Source organism: Martes martes (assembly GCF_963455335.1).
Source record: "Martes martes genome assembly, chromosome: 18".
NCBI lineage: Eukaryota > Metazoa > Chordata > Mammalia > Carnivora > Mustelidae > Martes > Martes martes.
Genome location: NC_137906.1, coordinates 29919387 through 29944960, shown reverse-complemented (window position 1 = coordinate 29944960; position 25574 = coordinate 29919387). Strand labels below are relative to the sequence as shown.

General features: G+C 46.8%; 2 protein-coding genes across 3 annotated transcripts in view; one reads left to right on the top strand and one right to left on the bottom strand.

Moving 5' to 3' along the window:
• LOC308359345 (uncharacterized protein) overlaps positions 1-25574 on the bottom strand; it is a 92947-nt gene that overhangs the window by 23123 nt on the left and 44250 nt on the right. The window contains exon 4 of one of the 2 annotated variants that reach the window (XM_080830357.1): positions 18060-18792. The exons of the other annotated variant lie outside the window; for it this stretch is intronic. Within the exon in view, the coding sequence (XP_080686483.1) occupies positions 18761-18792 (32 nt within the window). The 3' untranslated portion in view covers positions 18060-18760. Of the gene's footprint in view, positions 1-18059; positions 18793-25574 lie in introns of those variants that run through there. 2 annotated transcript variants of the gene reach the window in all.
• Positions 1-25574, top strand: part of MRTFB (myocardin related transcription factor B) — a 181539-nt gene that overhangs the window by 145736 nt on the left and 10229 nt on the right. The window contains exons 9-15 of the mRNA XM_080830358.1: positions 967-1101; positions 3530-3777; positions 8583-8715; positions 9486-10514; positions 12174-12311; positions 15238-15396; positions 15714-15851. Of these exons, the coding sequence (XP_080686484.1) occupies positions 967-1101; positions 3530-3777; positions 8583-8715; positions 9486-10514; positions 12174-12311; positions 15238-15396; positions 15714-15851 (1980 nt within the window). The remainder of the gene's footprint in view (positions 1-966; positions 1102-3529; positions 3778-8582; positions 8716-9485; positions 10515-12173; positions 12312-15237; positions 15397-15713; positions 15852-25574) is intronic.

Genomic DNA, 25574 nt, shown 5'->3' with positions numbered 1-25574 from the left:
GGAAGTGATAAAGGGAGATATTTTTCCTTAAGAGAAGGCTGGTAATAGTGAAGTCCATGTACTAATTACTGTGCGACACTGAACGGATTTGTTATAATAGTAAGATCTACTTCCAGTAAGTGAATACGTAAAATCTACTTAAAGTAGACTGTTAGTGTAGATGGGCTGTTAGGTTGTTGATAAAATCTATCAAGGCCTTCCGTAGGGAGCTTCCTTTGTTAACGCGGGACTCCAAATTGAGGTTTAGGGGTTGCTCATTTGGCCTCGGTAACAAATTAGCTTCTTGCTTTAGGTGTGAGGGTGCGCCATCAGCGAATCAAGTCGCTGTTCCAGAATGCATTCGGCAGGTGCCCTCCTGTTGCGGGAAATGAGGGCGGGGGATGGCGGAGGGGAGGGCTCATCAGGCTTGGACATGGGGACACAAAGTGTAAAGCAGAGTTAAGGACCCGTATGTGGAGTGGACCTCCAAGGAACAGGGGCTTTCTTAGCAAATGCTCCAGGCCCTGGGTCCAGGATATGCTGACAGTGTTGGGGAGAGCCTGTGACCAAGTCTAAAGATCACACTGGAACTCACCAGTATTATTACTCCGCTCTGTACAGCAAGAGAACCTCACGAGTGTCCTGTATTGTTCTGATCGTTTTTACAAGAGTCTTGGACTTCTCTTCTGCCAGAACAGGGCGGTTCTGACCATATTTCTGAGAAAACACTACCAGGGTGGAGTCAGTCGAACCTCATTTAGCTTTAGCTTCTCATTGCTACTGGGACAAAGACTGGCTGGCTGACTCCGTGGAGGTGAAGCATGGTGCTCCACCATCTGGGTCTCAGATATAATAGTATATTTTTCTTTTCTTTTCCGGTGGACTTACAAAAAAAAAAAAAATGAGGTCATTCCCTTCTAATTCTGGTTTTTCTAATTTTATGTCACTGAGTTCACATACTTGTTCGCTTTCTGGCTTTTCCACCAGTTTACTTCAGTGCCCCCTGCAGTTCCTGAATTCTTGAAAACTCCTCCTGCGGATCAGCCCCCCACCAGGTCCACCGCACCTGTTGTCCCCACGAATACCGTATCCTCAGCAAAACCTGGGCCGGCGCTAGTAAAGGTGGGTCCCTACACACACCCCGGTTCAAGGTCTTTACCGGTGGCCGGTCTGCGGGAACACAAACGCACACGTCTGCGTTGGCCAGCCTGGCTTTCGGGCTGAAGCCTTGAACACAAAACCACAGGCAGACTTGCTCGATCACGCCTCGGTCTTGGAAACCACCACCTTCCACAAATGCCCTATTGTTCTGTAGTCACAGAAGAACTGCAAAACACTCGGTCTCCGTGAAACTCCCGGAGCCCTGCAGAAAGGCTTTAGGATACATTTTATCAGCAGTTCCCAGTTCTGCCGCCATCCGGGCTGCCAGAATGAAGGAAACCCTGGGAGTGGGGTAAGACGGAGCCGCTTAGCACAGTGCTGGGGAGTCGGGGGCCTCACGAACAGATGTCTGTAATGGGAACGTAATTTCAGACTTTGTACACTAGGTCAGTGTCAGCGCTAGTCCAGATGTATTACATGACAGGTTAAAGGCTTTAGAAAAGCGGCTGCATTTTTTGATTTAGCAGATTTGGCCTGTCGGAGCCGGGTTTGTTCTCCAGATAAGCTGCAGATTGGTGGCACCATTCCCTACATTTGACTGGGCGCAAATAATCCAGCTAGAACAAGTCCCACGGAAGATCAAAATTCTTAATATATAGTAGTATACTTTTGAAGTTTTTTTTTTTTTTAAGTGTATTTAGAACTGCTGGATGGGGGCGGAGGGGCGGTGATAGAGAATAGTGTCATCGTTTCAGATGTGGCTTTGCTAAACATAGCAGAACACTGATGTCAAACGTTTAGAACGCAAAAAGGACTCTGGAGAGCCAGCCAACCCTCCCGGCACCTTCCAGAAGGGAGGCCGGAAGAAGTAACGAGGCTCGGAAGGATCCAGGCTCCCCAAGGGCAGCCAAGCCTTCTTTCTGCCTCCCCAGATTCCTTGCTTCCATCCACTCTAGCACGGTCTTGGTCCTCGGTCTTCCTGCAGAGAAGGCTCTGCTCCAGCCTCTCTGTGTCCGTGCAGCCCAGTGTCTGTGGCCTCAGGGCACAAGTCAGTGTATCTCACCACCTTCCATCACTTAGTACTGGAGCCAGAAATTCCCGAGTGTGGCACGTGGCAGCTGAGCTAATAACATCAGCTCTCCTCGTTTGCCCACATTCCCAAGCATGTGCCGCAGATGGCACGGAGAGCGTTTGGATGCCGACCCATCTGTCCCTGTGGGTGCTGAGTTCTCAGCCTCTCCTGTTCTCTGGGTCTCTCCTCTTCACTGGTGTGTCTGTAGGGAGGGCTTTGATTCTGGGGCAGGAGGCATTGTTGAAGAAGGTGAGGTTCAGAGGCTGGGTCGGGGATCCCAGGACTGTGCTAGGAGAGGAAGAGACAGGTACACACAAGAAACAGATCACAGTTCGGCGGGGTGGGGGGGCGGGGCGTTCTGTGAGGAAAGCTGTTGTTCCCCACCCTCCCTTCATGGGAGAACATGCCAGTGACTAGGTAATAGCAGATTTAGTCTGAGGCCTACTGGTTACTGTGTGCCTGTCCCCTCCCTTTTCCCGCAGGTGCCTTCCTGATTAGCCAGGTCAGTGGTTTCATCATTACATAACAGCGTGCCACCTCGGGTTCCCAGACCGCATCCGTTGTTGTAATCACTTTGAAAAGACCAGGAATAAAATCAGTTATTGATAGCACAATAAGCAGATGACGGGGAACTGATTGATACTGTGAGATCGCAGTATTTGGGTGTATTTTCCTTAGAAATACGTAACTTGAGGGACACCTGGGTGGCTAAGTCAGTGAAGTCTCAAACTCTTGACTTGGGCTCAGGTCATGACCTCAGGGTCATAAGATTGAGCCCCGCTTGGGGCTCCGCGCTGGGCATGGAGCTGCTTAAGATTCTCTCTCTCTGCCTCGGCCCCTGCCCTCCCCTCTTCAAAAATTTAAAAAAAAAAAAAGAAATACATAACTTCATAGTCCGCTCTATTCCATTAGAAGCATCTTTTCTGTTTGTACATATCTGCTCAAGAATGACTCTAGAATATTTTAATGACCATAAAATAGTCCACAGTTACAGTGACGGATCACTCGTCTTATCCAGTTTGTAGCTCAAGCCCGCAGCCTGTTCTAACTAGGAGTGCTGTGGGTGAGGCCTTCCGAGTGTGTCCGCAGGAGACACCCGCAGTGACTCTTGGCTGCACTTGAATGGATAAGGCTGAGCTGCATAGCCTTCCCTCACTCTAAGGGAACAAGGCAGCAGGAGGAAGTAAGTCCTCAGGAGCCAGATTTCTTGGTCAGAGGAGGCGTCCCCACGTTTTCCTGGCCCTGGAGGCGCACTCGGCCACTAGCCGCCTCGGCGGTGGCGCCGGGGTCCGGGGTCCTCCGCCGCTCGCTCCCGGGTCCCTCAGGCACACGGTGATGGCTTCTCCTAAAACGTTCTTCTCTTTCTCCCGAACCCAGCAAAGCCATCCCAAGAACCCCAACGACAAGCACCGCAGCAAGAAGTGCAAGGACCCCAAGCCGCGGGTGAAGAAGCTGAAGTACCACCAGTACATCCCGCCCGACCAGAAGGGCGAGAAGAGCGAGCCGCAGATGGACTCCAACTACGCGCGCCTGCTGCAGCAGCAGCAGCTCTTCCTGCAGCTGCAGATCCTGAGCCAGCAGCAGCAGCACTACAACTACCAGACCATCCTGCCCGCGCCGCTCAAGTACGCGCGGGGCCGCGGGGCCGCGGGGGGCGCCGGCTCGAGTCCTCCGCCCAGGGCCTTCCGCTGCCCGGGCTTCCCGGTCCGGCCTGGTGGGCGCCGCGCAGCATCGGGGCTCGGCACCCAGCGGCTCGCCCTGGTCCCCGGGAGAGCGGCCGGCAGGCCAGGCCAGTCTCTGTCCCTGACGGCCCTTCCCCACCTTGCGAGTTAGGGGGGATTCCCACCGTGACCCAAGTTTTTGCCTGTTACTCACCCACGTAGTAGTAGATGCTGTGAGCAAAGCGCACAAGTGTACGACCTGTTGTAAACAGTTTAAAAAAAAAAGACTAGTGTAGGAGCTGGAGTGGTTGAGAAAGCTTTATGAGAAAGGTGGGATGCTTATATGGGAAAGAGCCTGAAACTAGGGAAGGGCCCTTTCAAGCCAAGGGGGACGTTCTTGGTGCAAGAACAGAGGAAGGAGTGGGTGATGTCTGGTTCCTGGCTGATGAGAAAAAGAGCCCGAATAAAGAATGTGATTTGCTTTTTTAAGAAAAGTAGAAGACAAAACTGAGTTGAGCCGCTGTCTGGAGGAACTCGCAGCCAGGCAGCCTTGAATCTTGATGTGGTAGGTGATTCAGAAGGCTGTCCCGGTGGAATCAAAGTGCGAGAAAGCGGTTTGATGCTGGTCCTGGAGGGGAGTCTGGAAATAGGAAGAACAGAAATTTCACAACAGAGTAGATGTGAGAAGATGAAAGGGCGTTGATAACGGGAAGGAAGGAACAGATGAGAGATGTTTCAAAGACAGCTAAAGGTCTTGGTGACCAACAACGGTGGAGAAGGAACACATTTCCAGAGTCTGAGCCCAGTTGGGAGGGACGGAAGGAAGTGAGTTCCACCAGCTTCCAAGACTGAATCCGTAGCAGGACGTCCACTGCAAACTTTAGTTATGCACTGATAGAAATTTCTAGATAGCCATCCTCAGTGTGCATTTGCTGGGAAACATAGATAAAAATGCAAAGGCCTTATCTTTCATTTCCCTCAGTTTTCAGGAGAACGGGATAGTTACATTCACCTCACAGAAAGAAACTTAAAAAAAGATGCAGAATTTCATTAGAAGAAAAAATGTTTTCAGTGATCAGGCCTCTCAGTTTATGATTTGTAGAAACTTGACTCCTGTCTTCTACACGTATGCCAAGCATTCCTCCACAGGGAGCCCTATCTTCTAGGAGTAGGAAAGGAGTAAGACCCACTCAAAAGCTCCTCTGTTAAGAACCATCTCCTCATATGCTAACGATTATCAGTTCACTTTTTTCTTTGAAGATCCTGATATCTCGAGGAAGATTAGACCTATTAGTCATTCAGACCTTACTGTAAAGTGCTTAAATCTAAAACAAAGATGAAGAAAGAAGGAATTTGTGTAGCATGTTATTACTTTAAGAGCAAGCAGGCCTGAGTGAGATGTTGACGTTGGAAGGAAACCAGGGAAGACCAAAGAGAATTGGAAGAGTATCAGAGGCAAACGGCCGCTGCTTTACAGCTTTGTCCAGGCCCAGGGAGGCGCCCTCCCCTGCCGCCGCCCTCCTGTGACAGCAGGCAGCGGGGATGCGAACGCGAACCCTGGCTCCCATCTCTGTGCTCCTTAAGATGCACCGAGCTGTGTGCTTAGCACGTGACATCACCCTCCTCCTCCTCCTCCTAGTAACTCCAGGAAGAGCTGGAATGTCTGAGCCCTACTCCCAGGCAAGGAAACCCGTTAAACTGAAAATCCCATGAAAGGATTGTTTTGCATAGGGTATCTATGAAATAGTCTTTTCTGTAATGAAAGACATTGTGTGGGGCCGGTCTGTGGATGGAAAGAGTACATCTGAGGGTGTCGAGGACCTGGTCTCTCTCGGTTCCTCGGTTCCTCGCCTTTCCATGAAGGCTATAGTTCCCCTCTCCTCCGTAAACATTCCCATCCCTGCAGCCGCCAAGCCACCTACCTAAGGAAAGCATCCCCCAAAAAGAACGAGGAGGAAAGACCCCTTATCGTTCTGCATTTGTTCACCACGCAAAGACCGAACATCACTTCTGTGTAATTTCCACGTCCTGGATGTGGAAACGTTGTTTTTATTACAGTGTTTCTTTTCCCCGGAGTTCCAGCACAGAGAGCAATGTGGAAGTCTTATAGCACCCATACAGCGGGATTTTATCTGATGACACAGACTGCCGGTACCTTGGGAAGATCAGGAGCCCTGGGAGACAGGGCTGTGGTCCCAGCATAGCCACACGCTGGCGGAGGGTCCTAGAAGGTCCCTTCGTGTGTCTGGACTTTGGGTTTCTCATCTACACTGTCATCACATTCCGCAAGGTCCCCGCCCCCCCCCCCCAACATCACCTTTTCTTCCTCTTGTCGATTTGCGAGGGCGGGGGTGATTAACTTACTATTTCAAAGGTCAGAGTAAACATTGGATTGTTAATCGCAGTAACAAGTAGGGTATTAGACAATCTCAAAAAAAAAAAAAACAGCACAAAATAGAATCATCAGGTTTTTTTGATGGCACATCAAAAGGCACATTTACATGGTGCCTTCTCAAGGAGATAATATTCACAAGAAAGCAAAAGCTGGTTGGGAGGAATTTTGTACTTTTTAGTTAAGAAAGCCCAGATATACAGTACATAGGTAATTATGCAGTACCCCTGTGGTATTAAAATTTCACTGGGAGGTTGATTAGGAAAAACGAAATCTAAAAAAGCTCCTTGCAGGGAAAGTAATGAAAATAGGGTTGAGAAATTCTGATTTACATTAGAAGTTTTCATAATTCTAATAAAAGATTTTAAAACTGAATTTTTAGAAAGGAAAAAAAATGATACATAAAACATTTGTCATTCCATCCAAACTTCAAAAAACTTAAATACTTAAAATACTTAACTGCCACAAAATTTAGGCAGATTTTATATCAAGAGTTAGCTGTTGACAGGGCCAGAAATGGCTTCAGACACAATCTTCTTAAAACTCTCTTGACAAAGCTGCTCTAACTGGGGACCTCATCCTCGTTCAGAATAAGGAATTCAGAGTCTACTTGCTTCAGCACCAAGGTTCATATAACAGTAAAACTTGGGGCTGTAATGAAATTGTCTCTTCAGTATCAAGCATCACGTGGACCTTTCTCGAATGGATAGCAACCACCCAGAAGAGAAATGCCGTTGTTGCCAAGAGTAGCATACGGGGAAGAAGTTAGACGGGGACCTGGTTTTGATATGGAAAGGGGTTTAGGAAAAGGAGTGCAAAAGTACAACAGACGCACCAACATTTCTTTAATAACCTTTTTAAATGAAGTATAGGTTGTGGAGAGGTCCATACATCATAACTGAAAATCGATGCCAAGTAGATCCCTAAATCAAGAAACAGAACATCCCCAGTACCCCCAGGCGGGCATCCTTGCGTCCCCTCTCAGTGACTACCTGACTTGTGTCCCATAGACTAGTTTGCCTCGTTTTGAACACTGCATAAATGCCATCTTACAGTACATATTGTTTAGCTGCTTTTGCTCAATACTATGTTTGTGAGCTGCATCTTTCCTGGCACAGAAAGCAGCGGTTAATTTTTACTCTGTCTAGTGTGTTATAATCGATCCACCCACCATCCTCTTGGTGGACAGTTGGGTCGTGTCCGGTTGGGGCTGGTGTGAATAACGCCATAATAAACATGGCTCACACATGTCTATCTTGTCAGGTGTCCTTCTAGGAATGCCTCTGGGTCAAAAGAGAGGTGCAGGTTTTTCTTTAGCAGATAGCATAAAACAGTTCTCCGGGGTGGTCCTGCCAGTTCACACTTCACCTGCTGCGGCCGAGAGCTCGGGACGTTCCGGGTCCTCAGTACCCGCAGTCTGAGTCATCATACAGCACTTGTGCTGGGCGTGCAGTGCTGTTTTGTTGTGCTTTTCTGGACTGTCCTCCTGTCTATTGAGGCTAAGCCCTGTCCACACATTTATTGGGTTGAAGGATACTTGGGTATCCTTTCTTGTGGTACGCTTGTTCAAGATTTTCCCATTTTCCCATTGGGTTTTATCTTTTTCTTACTGCTTTTAAGACTTCTTTGTATATTCTAGATATGAGGCCTTGTCAGAAGTACATATTACAAATATCTCTTCCCATGGCTTGACTTTTAACCCTCAAATGTGTCCTTCTTAGTGCATTTTGTATCCTCTTTAAGAAATCTTTGCCTACCCAAAGGACATGAAGATGTTATCCTAAGTTTTCTAAAAGCTTTATTGGTTTCATAATTCACATTTAGGTTTTTGAGATGATGTGAAGTAGGGGTCCGTCAAGGACCCTGTTTTTTTCTGTATGAATAGCCAGCGTGGACCAGCACTATTTATCGTAAGGACTACCCCTTTCCTACTGCACTACAGTGCCGTCTTTATGATAACTCAAGAGGCTGTATATGTGAGGGTCCGTTTCTGGATTCTCTGTTCTCTTCCATTTGTCCTGCCCCCAGCACCACACCATCGTAATAACTGGCTTTGTAATGAATTTTGATATCTGGTGGTATGACTCTTCCGACTTTGCTTTTCTTCAAGGATGCCGTGGCCTTTCTTGGTCCTTTGTATTTCCATACAAAGCTGAGAATCACCGTCTAAGTTTCTACCAAGCAAGCAAACAAGCAAACAAAACTGACAGGGATTTTCACTGCAATCTAATTTGATGTCTGTCTTCAAAGTATTGAGTCTTCCAACCCATGACCATGGCATTTTTCTCCTCACAAGCTAACACATTGTTAGTAGAAGCAATGTCAAATTCAGAAATCATTTTATTATAAACTCTCTCATTTTCTCGTTCTTTTGAAGGCCACTTAACGACAAAAATAACAACAGTGGGAATTCCACTCTGAACAGTACCACACCTAATCCTCCAAGACAGAATACATCTGCTCCTGTGAGAAAGCCGGGACCTCTGCCTTCTAGCTTGGATGACTTAAAGGTGAGAAGTCCAAGGAGAGTTTATGCACCCATAGGTACCACAGAAAGGTAAATGATTTGCCAGATTTCTCTCGTATGTATAGGTAAGTTTTCAGTAGACCTTCAACTTCACCAACATAAAATAACCTCTATAGAGGCACTTTCTGTTTATGTCCATTAAGTTTCTTTTAAAATGACCAGTAATGACTCTCGTTCGTTGAGCATATACCATGTGCAGATACCAGAACAGTTCTGACTGCAGAGGCAGGTTTTCTTCTTCCCTGCTCGTTTCCAAGTTTGGGAGAAGCAGGAAAAATGTAACAATCCAGAATCTGATCTCCAAGGCCAGCCTGCGTGGGTTTCCACCCCAGCTCGGCCTTCAGTTATCCATGGTAGCTCGGACCACGGCGAGTCAGCCTCTCTCTGCCCCCATCTCCTCTGCGAACTAGGAATTGTAATAATACCCACACCTCCTGTGAAGATGAGTTGGAAGAGTAAAGCATGTCCAGCAGTGCCTGGCACATGGTCATTACTCAGTGAATGTGATGGTTATCATCATGATTTCTGGTTTTCAGTCCTTGGACATAAATCCTTGCTGGGTCACTGGCCTTTGCGGTACTTGGGGTCTGTAGCTGTGTGTGTCTGTGGGTTAGGAAGAGAAACCTTCCCGCTTGCTGGTGTGTGGTCATAAGGGAGCTGACAGACATCGGCCCCTTTCTCATCAAAGTGTCCCGTAGATTTGTCAGAAGTTGCAGGGCCAGAAGAAGAGGTGTGACTTGTTTGTACTTGCAGGTGTCGGAACTGAAGACAGAACTGAAGTTAAGGGGTCTTCCAGTGTCAGGCACCAAACCGGACCTCATTGAACGCCTGAAACCCTACCAGGAAATGAACAGCAGCAGTGTCACCGCGGGCGGCGTCCTGACAGTGCCCGCGTCTGCCATCGTCACCAATAACCCGGAAGTCACCGTGGCGCTGCCCGTCACAACACTACACAACCCCGTGACCAGCTCGGGCTCCTCCTTCAAGGCAGAATTGCCACCCGCCGGCACCAGCACCGCCGCCCATGTTGAGACCGTCAACTCCCCTCTGCCCATCTCACCGTCCCCCTCCGAACAGTCCAGTCTCGGGACCGAGGACACAAACATGGCAGACACCTTCACCGAGATCATGACCATGATGTCGCCGGCGCAGTTCCTGTGCTCGTCCCCTCTGCGAGTGACGGGCCCCGAGGACAGCCCGAGCCCCACCAGCAGCACGCTGTCGAGTCTGGAACTGGACGCCGCTGAGAAGGACCGCAAGCTGCAGGAGAAGGAGAAGCAGATCGAGGAGCTCAAGAGGAAACTGGAACAAGAGCAGAAGCTCGTGGAAGTTCTGAAAATGCAGCTCGAGGTGGAAAAGCGGGGGCAGCGGCAGCAGCCGCCGCCGGAACCGCAGCCCGGCACCACAGCCAGTTCGGCGGCCAAGTTAGATCCGAAACTTGGCGGCGCCGGCTCCTCCGTCAAGGACGAGGCCTCGCTCAGCGACTGCTCCGGCTCCAGGCAGCCGGGCCCGGGAGCCGGCCAGCCCCTCTCGGCGGCGGGCCAGGCCCTGGTGGCCAAGAAGGCGGTGGTGATCAAGCAGGAGGTCGCCGTGGCCCAGGCGGAGCCGCCGAGCATCGTCCCACAGTTTTACGTGAGTTCGCAGGGACAGCCGCCACCTGCCGGTGTCGCTGCGCCTCAGGCTTTACTGACCACACAGACTGCCCAGCTGCTGCTGCCGCTGTCCATCCAGGGCTCCCGTGTCACCTCAGTGCAGCTCCCCGTAGGCAGCCTCAGACTCCAGGTGTGAAGTGTGTCTTCTAACTCCCTTGCCTTACAGCCTGCCGAGAGCGGAAGCTTGCCTCACGCTTTCTCACAGATGCCTCCACGCCGGGCTTCGGGGTGCCAGGAAGTGCGGGGGTGGGGGAGGGGGTGGCCTCATAGAATCGAATTCCAAAACGTTAATAGCTAGCGTTGTTTCTGTATACCTTTTATCTTCAGTGAACACGGTCTCCCGCATGCAGGCATTTCTAAATACTGGTCACAGTGTCATGAGAATAGCTAGTGTCACTGGGCGCTCTGTGTGCAGGACGCAGCATCAAGCACTTTATCATTCTTTTTATTTATTTATTTATTTAACTAACTAATCTCTACACCCAACGTGGGACTCGAACTCACGACCCCGAGGTCAGGAGTCACACGCTCCTCCAACTGAGCCAGCCAGGCGCTCCATTCCCCCAGGAGGTCTGAGTGGCAACACCCACTTTGAGATAGGGAAACTGAGGTTTGGCAAGTTGCTCCAGGACGGAGCTGGGTAATTCTGACTAGAGCTCTCACTTTTACGCCCACTCCTATATTCTGCCTCCTAAACGTAATTCTTGGAAGACACCAGTGAGGCGAAGATGCCAAAGGCATGTTGGGCATCTGAGGGGAATGTGACCACAAACCTAGGAGAGAGGATGTGGTTGAGAGACGTGCTAAGGCACTGATAGGCAGGAAACCTCCCTTTGTGCCTGTGTAACCCGTGTACTGACCTTAAGTTGTTTTTATGTGATGCATTTTGGTAGGTTTCAACAAAACGTGTGGGCCACAAGTAAACAGAATGGGGGCAGTGCTCCTCAATTTTGATGCCCCAGAGTCTCTTAATGGCAGAGGAGAGTGGTCCTGTACCCCTGGGCTTAGGAAGCATGACCCGATGCCCTTGGCATGTGCAAAAACTCTTAATTCCCCTGTTTAACCTTCCCAGTGTCTGTGAAATTGAAGGTCTACTCTGTAATAGAGCTCTTCTGAGCTTTTTTTTTTTTTTCCCCCAACCAAATCTTCCAGTGGAGTTGATGTTCTCAGAACAAGAATTGTGTTTTATTCTGGGCCTGTGTGTGCCCCGGCGTGTGGCTGACGGCCCCCCAGAGGGAGCACAGCCTGCAGCTCAAAAGCAGCAGTTCGGGCCGGCGGGCCCCAGAGATTCCCCTGCTGCTGCTCCAGTTACTACAGCAGCAGACGTAGTACGTGGGGAGCTCTCGTAGGCTTCTGTTTCTGTTTCCTCTTTTCTCAAAATTCTTGAATGAAACTCTTAGCCACTTAAGAAATAGAGCATGAAGATAACTGGTCTGGTGTTTCACACTCTGGTTTAGAATTCAGGCTCAAATCTGTGTGTTAATGAAATGAAGTTTGTATCTGTAAATATTTTATTTCACTTCAGATATGGTCCCCACATGACCTGTTGTTCCACATCTAAGCTCTTTTTAAAAAATTTATTTATATATATATATGTGTGTGTGTATATATATATATATATATTTTTTTTTTTTCGTAGTCTCGGTGCCCAACGTGGGGCTCAAACTCACGACCCCGACATCAGGAGTCTCAAGCTCTTCCAGCTGAGCCAGTCAGGTGCCCGCACATCTAAACTCTTGATGCTGAGATTGATTTTGACCATTAAATTGATTTTTTATCTGCTTCCTAGACTCCAGCACAAGCAGGAATCCAGACTCAGCCTCAGACAGCAGCGGCCACGCTGTCCTCGGGCTTAGCCCAGACTGTACCTCAGAAGCAAGACACTTTCACGCCACATGTGCTCAATCAGCCTCAGCAAGTTAGAAAGGTGGGTGAAGGCTAACGGGTGACAGGCTGTCGCTGACGCAAGCTGTTGTCTGCTCAGCCATCCTGCAAGTGCCCGCAAAGCAGTCTCCTCGTGAGAAGCACCTGTCTGTCCTGTGTGATGTGTCTCCTCCTTGGGCGGGCCTGAGGGGCCATGGCCTCTGGCCGCAGATCACCCGGTTGTTTGGGGAAGAGAGTTCTTCATTACTGAAAGAGAGCTCGTCTTAACAGTTATAAGCCCCTTTTCCAAGGAGAAGTTTCAGAAGTGTGTTATTAATCCTCATATGTAGGATTTTCTGGGGTTTAAAATAAATTTCTTTTCAAATTAATAATTTTTTGGAGGGGGAAGAAGTGCTGTTCCCTGGGAAGAGATGTTTGAAGATGAAAAAGATACTTTCTGAAAGGTTTACCTTGAGTAAGATCTCTGTATCGGTAAGAGTTGCCATCTTGCTGATTAAGAGCCAGAAGACCCAGGTCTGCTCGTTCCGGTTCCCCACTTCCTACGTGGTTGGCCTTGTACAAAATTCACTTACTTTCTCTGAGGGTTATTTTCCTTGTCTTTAAAATGACGGTGTCGGGCTAGGGCTCGGTAACTTCTGCACATGTTCCTACCAAGAAGGTCTGATGCGAAGGCCCCAGAAGCTACCAAAATTCCCTCCTATCCAGTAGGTGGAGCTACGTGCACATCTCCTTGCCAGGAAACTCTCAAAGGCCTCAAAAATAGGTCTCACCCTTTTATTTTATTTTATTTATTTTTTTAAAGATTTCATTTATTTATTTGACAGAGAGAGATCACAGGTAGGCAGAGAGGCAGGCAGAGAGAGAGGGGGAAGCAGGCTCCCTGCTGAGCAGAGAGCCCGATGCGGGGCTCGATCCTAGGACCCTGAGATCATGACCTGAGCCGAAGGCTGAGGCTTAACCCACTGAGCCACCCAGGTGCCCCTATTTTATTTTTTTAATTTATTTTTTAGAGGGGGCAGAGGAAGAGGGAAAGAGAAAATCCTAAGCAGGCTCCATGGCCAGCACAGAGCCCGGCATGGGGTTTGATCTCATCACCCTGAGATTGTGACCTGAGCTGAAATCTAGAGTCGTACGTTGAATTGACTGAGCCACCCAAGTGCCCCAGGTCTTAGTATTTTAAAAGTTGAGAATTCTTGGTCTCGGAATCTTAGTCTTCAGCATAAAAGAACTTGGATAATTAGGTGTACCTATAGACATGGCCCAGGGGGGTGTGAACTGTCTGGGCTAAGAGCACTGGAGCAATAGACAGAAACAGTAGTCATTTGTGCTTCCAGAATCTCCTCTGGGAAACGCAGTGAGCAAGGAGTTACAGCTGCGCATTACTTACTGGGCTCAGAGTAACATTTTAATTTAGTGATAAGCTTAGTGAGTGTTCCAAATGTCCAGACAGTTTGATTTAGAGAGGAGAGGGAAAAACAGAGTATAGACAAGATGAATAAGGGCTTATTCATTAAGTGTCCAAATACTAGAATTAGGGGTCATTAATCCCAATTTAAAGGAAGAAATTCTTGTACCAAATATAAGGAAATTCAGCTTTTCCAAAGAGGAGTACACTTACTTATGGAACTCCCCATCCAGAGCACTTGTCCCGTTTGGAGGGATATTTAGACACACACATAAATACACTTTCCCGCTTGAGAAATATACATGTATATTTACAACAGAAATATAGGGCTAAGTTTTTCTCTTTCAGAATACAGTACAAAGTATATTAGATGTGTTTACTAGTAAATCAGTTCTGTGAAATACAGCAGCAAAAGCCCACCGTGGCCATACATCTGTAAAAGGCCATAAAAGCTTTGGCTCATAATGGGCCAGACTCACACTCGGCCGTTCCACAGGAGGGAATCCTCACCGCACCCCGACAGAAGTTAGCTTCTCAGACTTTAAATGGGGCCTCGCAGGGATCTGGAGAAGTGTTTGAGAAACTGGAAAAAAGAGTGTGGCCACAGGCCGGGTGGCCGTTAGGGTCGGCTAGAGAGGGGGCCAGGTGGCGGCAGCAGGTTCGCGTGCTGGCCAGAGGGGAGCTTTTTACCGTGAAGGACCGAGGAGCCAGGGAGTGCGGGGGCTCGATCCAGTGTGGGCATCCCCGGCCGTGACCGTGGCAGAGGGCGGGAAGGGGGGCTCAGCACGGAGGCTGTGCCAGTTTTCCAGCGATGGATAGCAAGGGCCCGGATTGGGACAACAGAACAGAGGCCTGATTCAGGAGGCATTCCGAAGCTCCGGGAGCGCTGAGGGCAGAAAGCGCAGGGGACTGACGGCTCCATTCAGCCAAGTTTTAAAAATAAATGAAGGTAAAACCAAGAATTATTTTTCCTCAGCAGCTGGAGGTGGTGGGAGGAAAGGGCAAAGTTTAGTTTGGAATGTATTAAATTTGAGATGTCCGAAATTTATGCTTATAAGGGTTATAAATGTGGCTGTGGCACTTGGGAGCAAGGTTGGAAAAGAGGAGTGGTTGCGAATCGTGAACATTACAGCCACGGGAGTAGATGAGATCATCCTGGTGAAGAAGAGAAATTAGGCTTTCGCTTAAGAGAAAGATTACACTGAGCAAATGCTGATTTCCCAGGAGGTGTGGTCCACACCACCCTCAGAGACAGGCCGCTGAGTAAAGGGACGATTGATGCTAGAAAGGGTCGGCCAAAGGTGGCCTTGGGACCGCATCCAGCCCCTGCCTGTCTCTGTGGATAACGTTTTGCTCGAACCCAGTGCCACCCATTTATTTCTGTATTGTCGAGGCTGCCTCTGGGCTGCCGCAAGAGAGAGGAGACCCCGGGGCCTGCCGGCCCTAACTGGATTCCTGATGACTCTTTCCAGCAAACATTTGCTGACCCTTGTCCGAAAACGTGGTTTTCTTTGGTCGGAAGAGGAAAAGAACACACTGAATGGAAAATACTGGTTCTTTACAGGTTTTCACAACCTCAGCGTCGAGCGCCGTTCTCCCCTACCCGAGAGCACCCGCTCCAGCGGTCCAGCAGCCCTGTGTTAATAAGACTCCTCCCAGCGTTCTGCAGCCCAGAAGTGCCCCACTGCCCTCCCTGCAGAACGGACCTACCACCTCCAGCAAGGTAATGCCATGAGCACGGAGCAGCAGCTGCAGGACGTGCTTGCTGGCGTCCGGAGGCATTCCAAGCCCCAGCGCTCTCACCCTGGACTGTCCGCATGCGTGGGACAGAACAGACAGACTACTGTGGTGCCAGTTGTAAGGGGCAGCTTAGCTCTTAGCACAGTAGAGGTGGCCCTTCCCACACAGGATGTCACCCTGGCAGCTACGCGGGTCCCAGATCCTGGGGCTCTCCTGTGCTGAGGGCAGGGCCCTGCCTGGCCGGGGCTCGAGGAGGCTCGCTGCCCAGAGTTAACGTGCCCCTCTGTCTGTTTGCCTCAGCCCGGCTCACCCCCGCCACCCCAGCCGTGTGTCGTCCAGCACTCCCTGTTTGGGAGCCCGGTCCCCAAGACAAAAGACCCTCCGCGCTACGAGGAGGCCATCAAGCAGACACGCAGCGCCCAGTCCTCCCTCCCAGAGGTAAGTGAGCCCAGTGGCCACATCCACGGGCTTGCATTTGGGGAGTCACCCACACACGGGTCCTTTGTTGAAGACATACTTGCTGCAACAGAAACACAAATTTCAGAGCCAGGAGCCTTGTTTGCACTTTAAATGCTATTTTTTTAATTGAAGTAGGGGCGACATACGATATTATATTGGTTTCAGGCATACGACATTTATAGACGTTATAGAACGCTCAGCAGCGTAAGCGTGGTTCCCATCTGTCACTACAGAGTCACTCCAAGGTCACTGTACCTATGCTGTACTTGCCGTCGCTGTGATGTATTCTGTAACCGGACATTTGTACCTCTTCATCCCCTTCACTTCTTTCACCTGCCCCCCGGCAACCACCAGTGTTTGTGTTTTTGAGTTGGTGTCTGTTCTGTTCATTCATTCTGTTTTTTAGATTCCACATGTAAGCGAAATCATTTGGTATTTGTGTTTTTCTGACTGACTTCTCTTAGCAAAGTTCCCTCTCAGTCCATCCCTACTGTCACACGTGGGAAAGATACTCTTTATTACGGCAGAGTAATACTCCTCTGTGTGAGGGAGTGTGTGCAGCACACTGCCTTCAGCCCTTCATCTGTCAGCGGACACTGGGGCTGCCTCCGTGTCTTGGCTCGTGGAAATGACGCTGCGGTAAACATTACGGTGCATTTATCTTTTTGGATTAATGTTTTTGCTTTCTTCAAATAAATACCCAGAAGTGGAATTGCCGGATCCTGCGGTAGCTCTAGTTGTAGCTTTCTGAGGAGCCCCCGTACTGTCTTCCACAGTGGCCGCACCAGTGTGCATTCCCACCAGCAGTGCAAAAGGAGAATTCCCTTTTCTCCACAGTCTGCCGACACTTGTTACCTCTTGTCTTTGATACAGGCCATGCTGACTGGTGCCAAGTGGTCTCTAGGGGTTTTCATTCATAGCTCCCTGATGATGAGTGATGCTGAGCGCCTTCGCTAGGTCTGCTGGCCATCTGGATGTCTTCTTTGGAAAAGTGTGTATTCTGCTGTTTGGGAATGGAATGCTCTACCTGTATCTATGAAGTCTGTCTAGTCAGATGTGTCATTCAGAGCCACTGTTTCCTTACTGATTTTCTGCCAGGACGATCTGTTAGTTGATGTAAGTGGGGTGTTGAAGTCCCCTACTGCTGCTGTATTACTGTCCGTGTGTCCCATTGTCTGACAGTCTTCGCTACAGAGAGAGCCCATATGTATACGTCCACCTACAGATGCGTACACAGGGCGCCCGCATCAGGGGCAGAGATACTGCAGTTGACTGTCCTCTTTTTGGACTGATCCCTTTGTCATTATGCAGTGCCCTTCATTGTCTCTTGTTCCAGCCTTTGCTTTAAAGTCTGGTTTTTTTAGTTGTTTTAACTTAAACTCAGTTAACATATAGTATCAGTTTCAGAGGTAGAATTCAGTAATTCAGCAGTTGCATTTCCCACCCAATGCTCAGGACATCAGTGCCATCCTTAACGGCCATCACCCGGTTAGCCCATGTCTGTTTAAATATCGCTACATCAGCTTTTTTTTTTTTTTTTTTGCTTCCATTTGTATGGAGTATCTTTTTCTGTCCCTTCACGTCTGTATGTGTCTGTAGGTCTGAAGTCAGTCTCTCCTAGGCAGCGTACAGGTAAGTCTTACCTTTTTTCATCCATTCAGTAACCCTATGTCTTTTGATTGGAGCATTTAGTCTGTTTATATTTAAACTGATAGGTATTTACTTATTGCCTTTTTTTTAAATTGTTTTTGGTTATGGGTTTTGTTTTTTTTAATTTCTTTTCATAGTTCTTCTTTTGCTTTCTTTCTTTGTAATTAGATGACATTCTTTGATGCTATGCTTGGATTAAACTTTTTCCTTTCATAATTTTCTTCGAGTTATGGCCTTTTCTACTTAAAGAAGTTCCTTTAAGATTCCTTGTGAGGCCACTTCAGTGGTGATATACTCCTCTGACTTCTGGTGGCCTGGACAACTCTATATTTCCCCCAATTCTGAATGATATCCTTGCTGAGTATTCTTGGTTGTAGATTTTTTTATCCTCTCACTACTTTGAATATATTATGCCTCTCCCTTCTGGCAAAGCTCCTGCGGAAAACTCAGCTTAGAGCCTCAACTTTCCTTACACAAAACTAGTTGCCTTTCTTTTGCTGCTTCTAATAAATAGACTCTCTTTCTCTTTAATTTTTTGACATTTTAATTTTTATGTGGACATCCTTGGGTTCACCTTGTTTGGAACTCCCTGTGCTTGCCTGACCAGGCGGCTTCCTTCCTCAGGTTAGGGAAATTTTCAGCTATTATTTCTTCAAGTAAGTTTTCTGGCCCTTTCTCTCTCTCTTCTCCTCCAGGGACACTTAAAATGCGAATGTCAGTACACTTGTTGTCCCAGAGGTCTCCTAACCTATCCTCATATTCTCTCTCTCTCTTTTTTTTTTTTTTTGGCTGTTACGTTTGGATGATTTCCACTACGCTGTCTTCCAGATCACGCACCTGTTCTCCTGCATCCTTTAATCTGCTGTTGATTCTCTCTCGTGTGTATTTCAGCTCATTTATTTTATTCTTCAGCTTTGATTGGTTCTTTTTTATATTTTCTGCTTCTTGAAGTTCTGAGTTCACCCACTCTTCCCTCAGATCCGTTGAACATCTTTATGACCATTACTTTGAATTCTTTATCAGGCAGACTGCTTCTGTTTCATGTAGTCTGCCTCTGGATTTGTTTCCGTGTATGAGGTAGGCCAGCTCCATCTCCTGGTCCTAAAAGTAGTGGCCTATGTAGGAGGCATCCTGTGAGGCCCAGGAATGCAGTCCCTCCCGCTCACCAGAACCAGTCACTCCAGGGGTGTCCTCTGTGTGGACCATGTGCACTCTGCTGTCGTGACTGGCCAAGACTTCTATGGGTGTCCTGGTGGGCAGGGCAACAGCGCTAGCAAGATACAGACAGACAGAGTGTCAGAGCTGGCTCCCAGCAGCAGTTACATTCATACACAAATTTCCCCCAGATCCCTGCTCTCCCAGCACTTGCCCTAAAAAAGTAAGTCTCCTTCACACATAACCTGGACACTTTCCAAACTGCCACTTCTGTGCCGGGTCTCAGACCAAGTGATAAAAAGTACTGGCCCTTTAAGAGCAGAGTCTCAGGTCCCTAGAGCCTTCTGGCCCCTGCCCCACTGATTTTCAAAGCCAGAGGTTTTGGGGGGCTCATCTACCCATTGCAAATCCCCAGGTTGGGGTGCCCACTGTGGGGCTTGATCCCCTCGATCTTCATGGAGCACTTCCACGCTCCCAGGTGATCTAGATCACCATGCCAGGGATTTGGTTCCTGACCACATCCCTGCTCCTCCTTCCCTTCCCTGTGTGGCCTTCTTTAGATCTTAAGCTGTGGGAGAGAGAAGTTTTGTTAGTCTCCAGGTCATTTCCAAGTGAGTCTCACTATATTTAGATACACACTTGATGTGTCCATGGGAAGTGAGCTCAGGATCCTCCCACTCTGCCATTTCCCATGCTTCTCCTGTAAATGCTACTTTAAATCAAAATACCATGCACTGTGAAAACTCCCAGACAGTTTTGGCAGCTGTGGAACCTGCAATTCCTACTTAATCAAACTCGAGGTTTTTCCTTTAACTTCTCCTTGGGGGATGGGTCACATTAAGGATAGATGTGATGATGGCCCTGGCATGTATTTTATATGGGTTTCTCTCTTTTTATTCAAGTACAATTAACAGTGTTAGATTAGTTGCAGGTGTACAATATAGTGATTCCATAATTCTGTACACTTCTCAGTGCTCATCCCCTTTATTTCACCCATCCTCCCCTCCCCCCACCTCCCCTCTGGCAACCACCAGTTCTCTGTATTTAGGAGTCTGGTTTTTTGATTGTCTCTTTTTCCTTTGTTTGTTTCTGAAATTCCACATATGAGTGAGATCGCTTCGTACTTGTCTTTCTCTCCCTGACTGACCACTTAGCATTATACCCTCTGGGTCCAACCATGTTGTTGCAAGTGGCGAGAGCCCATTCTGTTTTTACGGCTGAGTAATATTCCGTTGTGTGTGAATACCACACCTCCTTCATGCATTCGTCTATGGATGGACACGGGTTGCTTCCATAGTTTGGGTTTTGTAAATAATGCTGCACTTAAAAAAAAAATAATGCTGCACTTTCCACGGGTGTACATATCTCTTTACAAATTAGTGTTCTGTTTTCTTTGCATAAATACCCCATACTGAGATTACTGGGTTGTAAGGTAATTCTATTTTTATTTTTTGAGGAACCCCCATACTGTTTTCCACCATGGCATCACCAATTTGCATTCCCACCCACAGTGCACAAGGGTTCCTTTTTTCTCCACATCCTCATCAACACTTGTTATTTCTTGTGTATTTAATTTTAACCATTCTGACAGGTGGGAGGTGAGAACTCTTTGTGGTTTTTTTTCCTTTTTTTTTTAAGATTTTATTTATTTATTTGACAGACAGAGATCACAAGTATGCAGAGAAGCAGGCAGAGAGAGAGGAGGAAGCAGGCTCCCTGCTGAGCAGAGAGCCCGATGCAGGGCTCGACCCCAGGACCCTGGGATCATGACCTGAGCCAAAGGCAGAGGCTTTAACCCACTGAGTCACCCAGGTGCCCCCTCCTTGTGGTTTTGATTTGCATTTCCCTGATGATGAGTGATGTTGAGCATCTTTTCATGTGTCTCTTGGCCACCTGTGTTGTGTGTCTTCTTTGGAGAAACGGGGGTTTCTTTGGTATTGAATTGTGTAAGTTCTTTATATATTTTGCAAATATATATATCAGATATATCGTTTGCAAATATCTACTCCGATTCAGTAGGTTGCCTCTTTGTTTTGTTGATGGTTTCCTTTACTCGGCAGGAACTTTTTATCTTGGGTGTAGCACCAAGTTTAATTTTGCTTTTGTTTCCCTTTCCAGAGGAGACATATATTTAAAAATGTTTCTATGAGTGATATGCAAGAAGTTATTGCCTGTGTTTTTTCTAGAACTTTCATGGTTTCAGGTCTCACATCTAGGTCCTTAATCATTTTGAGTTTATTTCTGTGCACGGTGTAAACAAGGCATCCAGTTTCATTCTTCTGAATGTAGCTGTCCAGTTTCCCCAACACTGTTTAAGTTAGACTGTGTTTACTCGATTGTATGTTCTTGCTTCCTTTGTCATAGATTAATTGGCCATAGAAGAATAGGTTTATATCTGGACTGTATTCTGTTTCATTGATCTACATGGGATCACTGCTGCCTGTGTAATACTGTTGCGATTACTACAGTTTTGTATCTTGACAACTGGGATTGTGATGCTTCCAACTTCTTCTTTTTCAAGATTGCTTTGGCTCCTCGGGGTCTTTTGTGGTTCCATACAAATTTTAGGATTATTTGCTCTAGTTCTGTGGACAGTGTTGGTATTTTCATAGAGGCTAAATTAAATCTGTGGATCGCTTTGGGTAGTGTGAACATTTTCACAATATTGGTTCTTCCCATCCATAAACATGGACTATCTTTCCATTTGTTTGTCATCTTCAGGTTCTTTCATAAGAGTTTCATAGTTTTCAGACTACAAGTCTTTTACTTCCATGGTTAATTTTTTTTTTTAATTTATTTATTTGACAGACAGAGATCACAAGTAGGCAGAGAGAGAGGAGGAAGCAGGCTCCCCACCAAGCAGAGAGCCCGATGCGGGACTCGATCCCAGGACCCTGGGATCACGACCTGAGCCGAAGGCAGAGTCTTCAACCCACCGAGCCAGCCAGGCGCCCCTCCATGGTTAAGTTTATCCCTAGTTATTTAACTCTTTTTGGTGCAGTTGAAAATGGGCTTGTTTCCTTAATGTTTCTTCCTGCTACTTCATTATTAATGTATAGAAATGCAACAGATTTCTATATATTAAACTTGTATCCTGTGACTTTACTCAATTATCAATTCTAGTAGTTTCTTGGTGGAGTCTTCAGTGTTTTTTATATATAGTATCATGTCATCTGCAAATAGAATTTTTACTTCTTTCTTTCCAGTTTGGATACTTTTTAGTTCTTTTTGTGTCTGATTACCTGGCTCGGACTTCCAGTGCTGTGTTGAATAAAAGTGGTGAGAGTGGACATCCTTGACTTGTTCCTGATCTCAAAGGAAAAGCTGTTTCTACCATTGAATGTGGGGTTTTTCATATATGGCCTTTATGATGTTGAGGTATGTTCCCTCTAAACCTTTGGTGAGAGTTTTTATCATAAATGGATGTTGTGCTTTAGCAAATGCTTTTTCTGCATCAATTGATATGATCATATGGTTCTTACTTTCTCTTACCAATGTGATGTATCACATTGATTGATTTGCAAGTATCAAACCCCCCCCTTTTATCCCAGGAATAAAAACCACTTGTTCATGGTGAATGATCTTTTTAATGTACTGTTGAATTAGGTTTGCTAATATTTTGTTGAGGATTTTGCGTCTGTGTTCATCAGAGATACTGGCCCACGGTCTTCTTTTTCCTGTCGTGTCTTTATTTGGTTTTGGTATCAGGGCAGTGCTGGACTTGTAAAATAAATCTAGAAGCTTTCCTTCCTCTTCTATTTTGGATTAGTTTTAAAATAATAGGTCTTAACTCTTCTTTAAATGTTTGGTAGAAGTCACCTGTGAAGCCCTCTGGTCCTGGACTTTTGTTTGTTGGAAGTTTTTTTATTACTTGATTTTATTTCTTTGTAATGAGTCTGTTCAAATTTTCTGTCTCTTCCTAATTCACTTTGGGAAAGTGCTATTATGTTTCTAGGAATTCATCCATTTCTTCTAGGTTGTCCAATTTGTTAGCATACCATTTTTCATAGTATTCCCTTGTACTCTTGTATTTCTGTGGTATTATCGCTTCTCCTTCATTTCTGACTTTATTTTTTTGAGTCCTCCTTTTTGATGAGGTTAGCTAAAGGTTTATCATTGTTGTTGTGATTTTAAGGAAGCAGTTCCTGGTTTCACTGATCTATCCCATTTTGATTATTTTTGGTCTCTATTTCGTTTATTTCTAATCTTTATTATTTCCTTCTTTCTGCTGGCTTTGGGCTTTGTTTGTTCTTTTTCTAGCTCTTCTAGGTTTAAGACTAAGTTGCTTGAGATTCTTCCTGCCCCTTGAGGTAGGCCTCTATCGCTGTCATCTTCCCTCTTAGAATAGTTTTGCTCCGTCCCAAAGATTTTGGACCATTATGTTTTCAGTCTCATTTATCTCTGGTTTGTTTCCTCTTTGATTTACGGGTTCACTGTTTAGTGGTGCGTTATTTAGCCTCCACATACCGTGTTCTTTCCAGGTTTATTTCTCGTGATTAATTTTTAGTTTCATGCCATTGTGGTTGGAAAAGATGCATGATAGGATTTCAGTCTTTTTTAAATTTATTGAGACTTGTTTTGTCTGTGATCTATTCTGAAGAACGCTCCATACGTACTTGAAAAGAATGTGTATTTTGCTGTTTTTTAATGAAATGCTTTGAATGTATGTTACGTTCATCTTGTCCAATTTGTCATTCAAAGCCCTATTTCCTCATTTTTGTCTGGATGATCTGTCCATTGATGTAAGTGGGGTGAGGTCCCCGACTACTATGTACCACTGTCAGTTTCTTCCCTTACGACTGTTAGTAGTTCCTTTGGGTTTAGGTCCTCCTGTGTTGGGTGTGTAACTGTTTACAATCGTTAGATCCTCTTACTCAGTTGTTGGCTTTATCATTACGTAATGTCCTTTGTCTTAAAGACTGTTTTGTCCAATACTTTAAGAATTGCTCTGCTAGCTTCCTTTTCACTCCCATTTGCATGATAAATGTTTTCCATCCCTTCAGTTGCAATCTGCGTGTGTCTTTAGGTCTGAAGGGAGGCTCCTGTCAGCCCCGTATAGATGGATGTTGCTTTTTTTGTCCATTCGGTCACTCTGTGTCTTTTGAGATTTTATTTATTTATTTGATAGAGGCAGAGAGGCAGGCAGAGAGAGAGGAGAAAGCAGGCTCTCCACGGAGCAGAGAGCCTGATGCGGGGCTCGATCCCAGGACCCTGGGATCATGACCTGAGCTGAAGAACCTCTGTCTTTTGATTGGAACATTTAGACCATTTACATTCAAACTAATTATTAATGGGCATGTACTTATTACCGTCTTGTTACTTGTTTTATGGTTGGATTTTATTTCTCTGCTCCTTTCCTGTCTTGCTCTCTTCCCTTGTGGTTTGATGTCTCTCTTGAGTGATCTGCTTGGATTCCTTTTTCTTTCTTTTTTGCATATCTATTACTGATTTTTGATTTGTGATTACCATTAGGCTGAGAGATAACATCCTGTGCATATAGCAAATATATTATTAAGTTGATGGTCATTTAAATGTGCATCCATTCTAAAAGTACTAAATTTTTACTCCTCCTCCTTGCACATTTTATCTGTATGATGTCATACTTTTCACATCCCTTTTTTTGGCCATTCCCCTGACTGATTGTTATAGGTATAATTGATTTTACTGCTTTTATACTTTAACCTTCATATTGGGCTTTATAGGATTAATCTACTTTCATTATGTTTGTATTTACCTGTGAAATTTTTTCCTTTCCTCATTTTCTTCCTCCTCATGATGGCCTTTTCTTTCCAAAGAAATCCCCTTAATGTTTCTTGTGGAGCTGGTTTAGTGGTGATGAAGTCCTTTATGTTTTGTTTGGGAAACTCTTTTTCTCTCCTTCTAATTCTCTGAATGATATCCTTGCTGGGTGAGTATTTTTGGAAGTTTTTTCCTTTTAGCGCTTGGAATATATCCTACCACTCCCTTCTGCCCTGCAAGTTTATGCCGAAAAATGAGGGGAGAGTCACATGGAGTTTCCTTGGTATACAGCTGTTTTCTCTTGGTGCTGTCTGCACCTGCCTGCTTCCTTCCCCAGATTAAGGAGGTTTTTAGCTCTTATTTCTTCAGATAAATTGTGTGCTCCCTTTTCTCTCTCCTCTCCTTCTGGGATCCTCATAACGTGCTGCGGAGTTCCCTCACCCTGTTCTCATTTCTTCTTTTGTTGTTCAGCTTGGTTGCTCTCCATTACTGTCTTCCAGCTGCCTGATCCATTCTTCTGCCTCCTCTAATCTATGACTGATTCCCTCTTTTGGCTTTTTAATTTCATTTATTGAGTATGTCATTTTTGGTTCTTTCTTATATGTGGGGATGCGTTCCTCTGTCTCCGTCTCGGGTTGTTTCTGTGTACGAGGAAAGTCAGCTTCGTGTCCTGCACTTGAGAGCAGTGGCCTCGGCAAGGGGAGGTCCCGCAGTGCCCTGGAAGACCACGTGCCCGCTCCCCAGCAGTAGCTGCTGCGGGAGGCGCTGACGTGTGTTGCGTGCACCCTACTGCAGTGGCTGAGCCGGGTTTGCCTGCCGTCCAGGCGTCTGCAGCGGCCCACTTCGCCTGTTGTGGCAGGGTTTGGTCTCTGGGCTGTTAAGGGACCAGACCAGGGCAGCCTTGGGCTTGTAGTTGGAGGAAACCAGGTCCCTGCCCTCAGCCCACTTGCCAGGGCGGTGGTTGGACCAACCCGCAGGGCACTCTCCCTGCCTTGTCACCAAGAACCTTTTCTTGGTGGGTCAGCTGTCCAATCAGAGGCCCGCCCCTGCCTACTGCTGGGGCTGCAGTAGAATCCGCTACCATCCCCTCTGCCCAGGGCAGGTGGCATGGTGTGCGCGCCCAGGAGAGCGCGGAGCAGGGTGTGGTGTTCGCAAGGT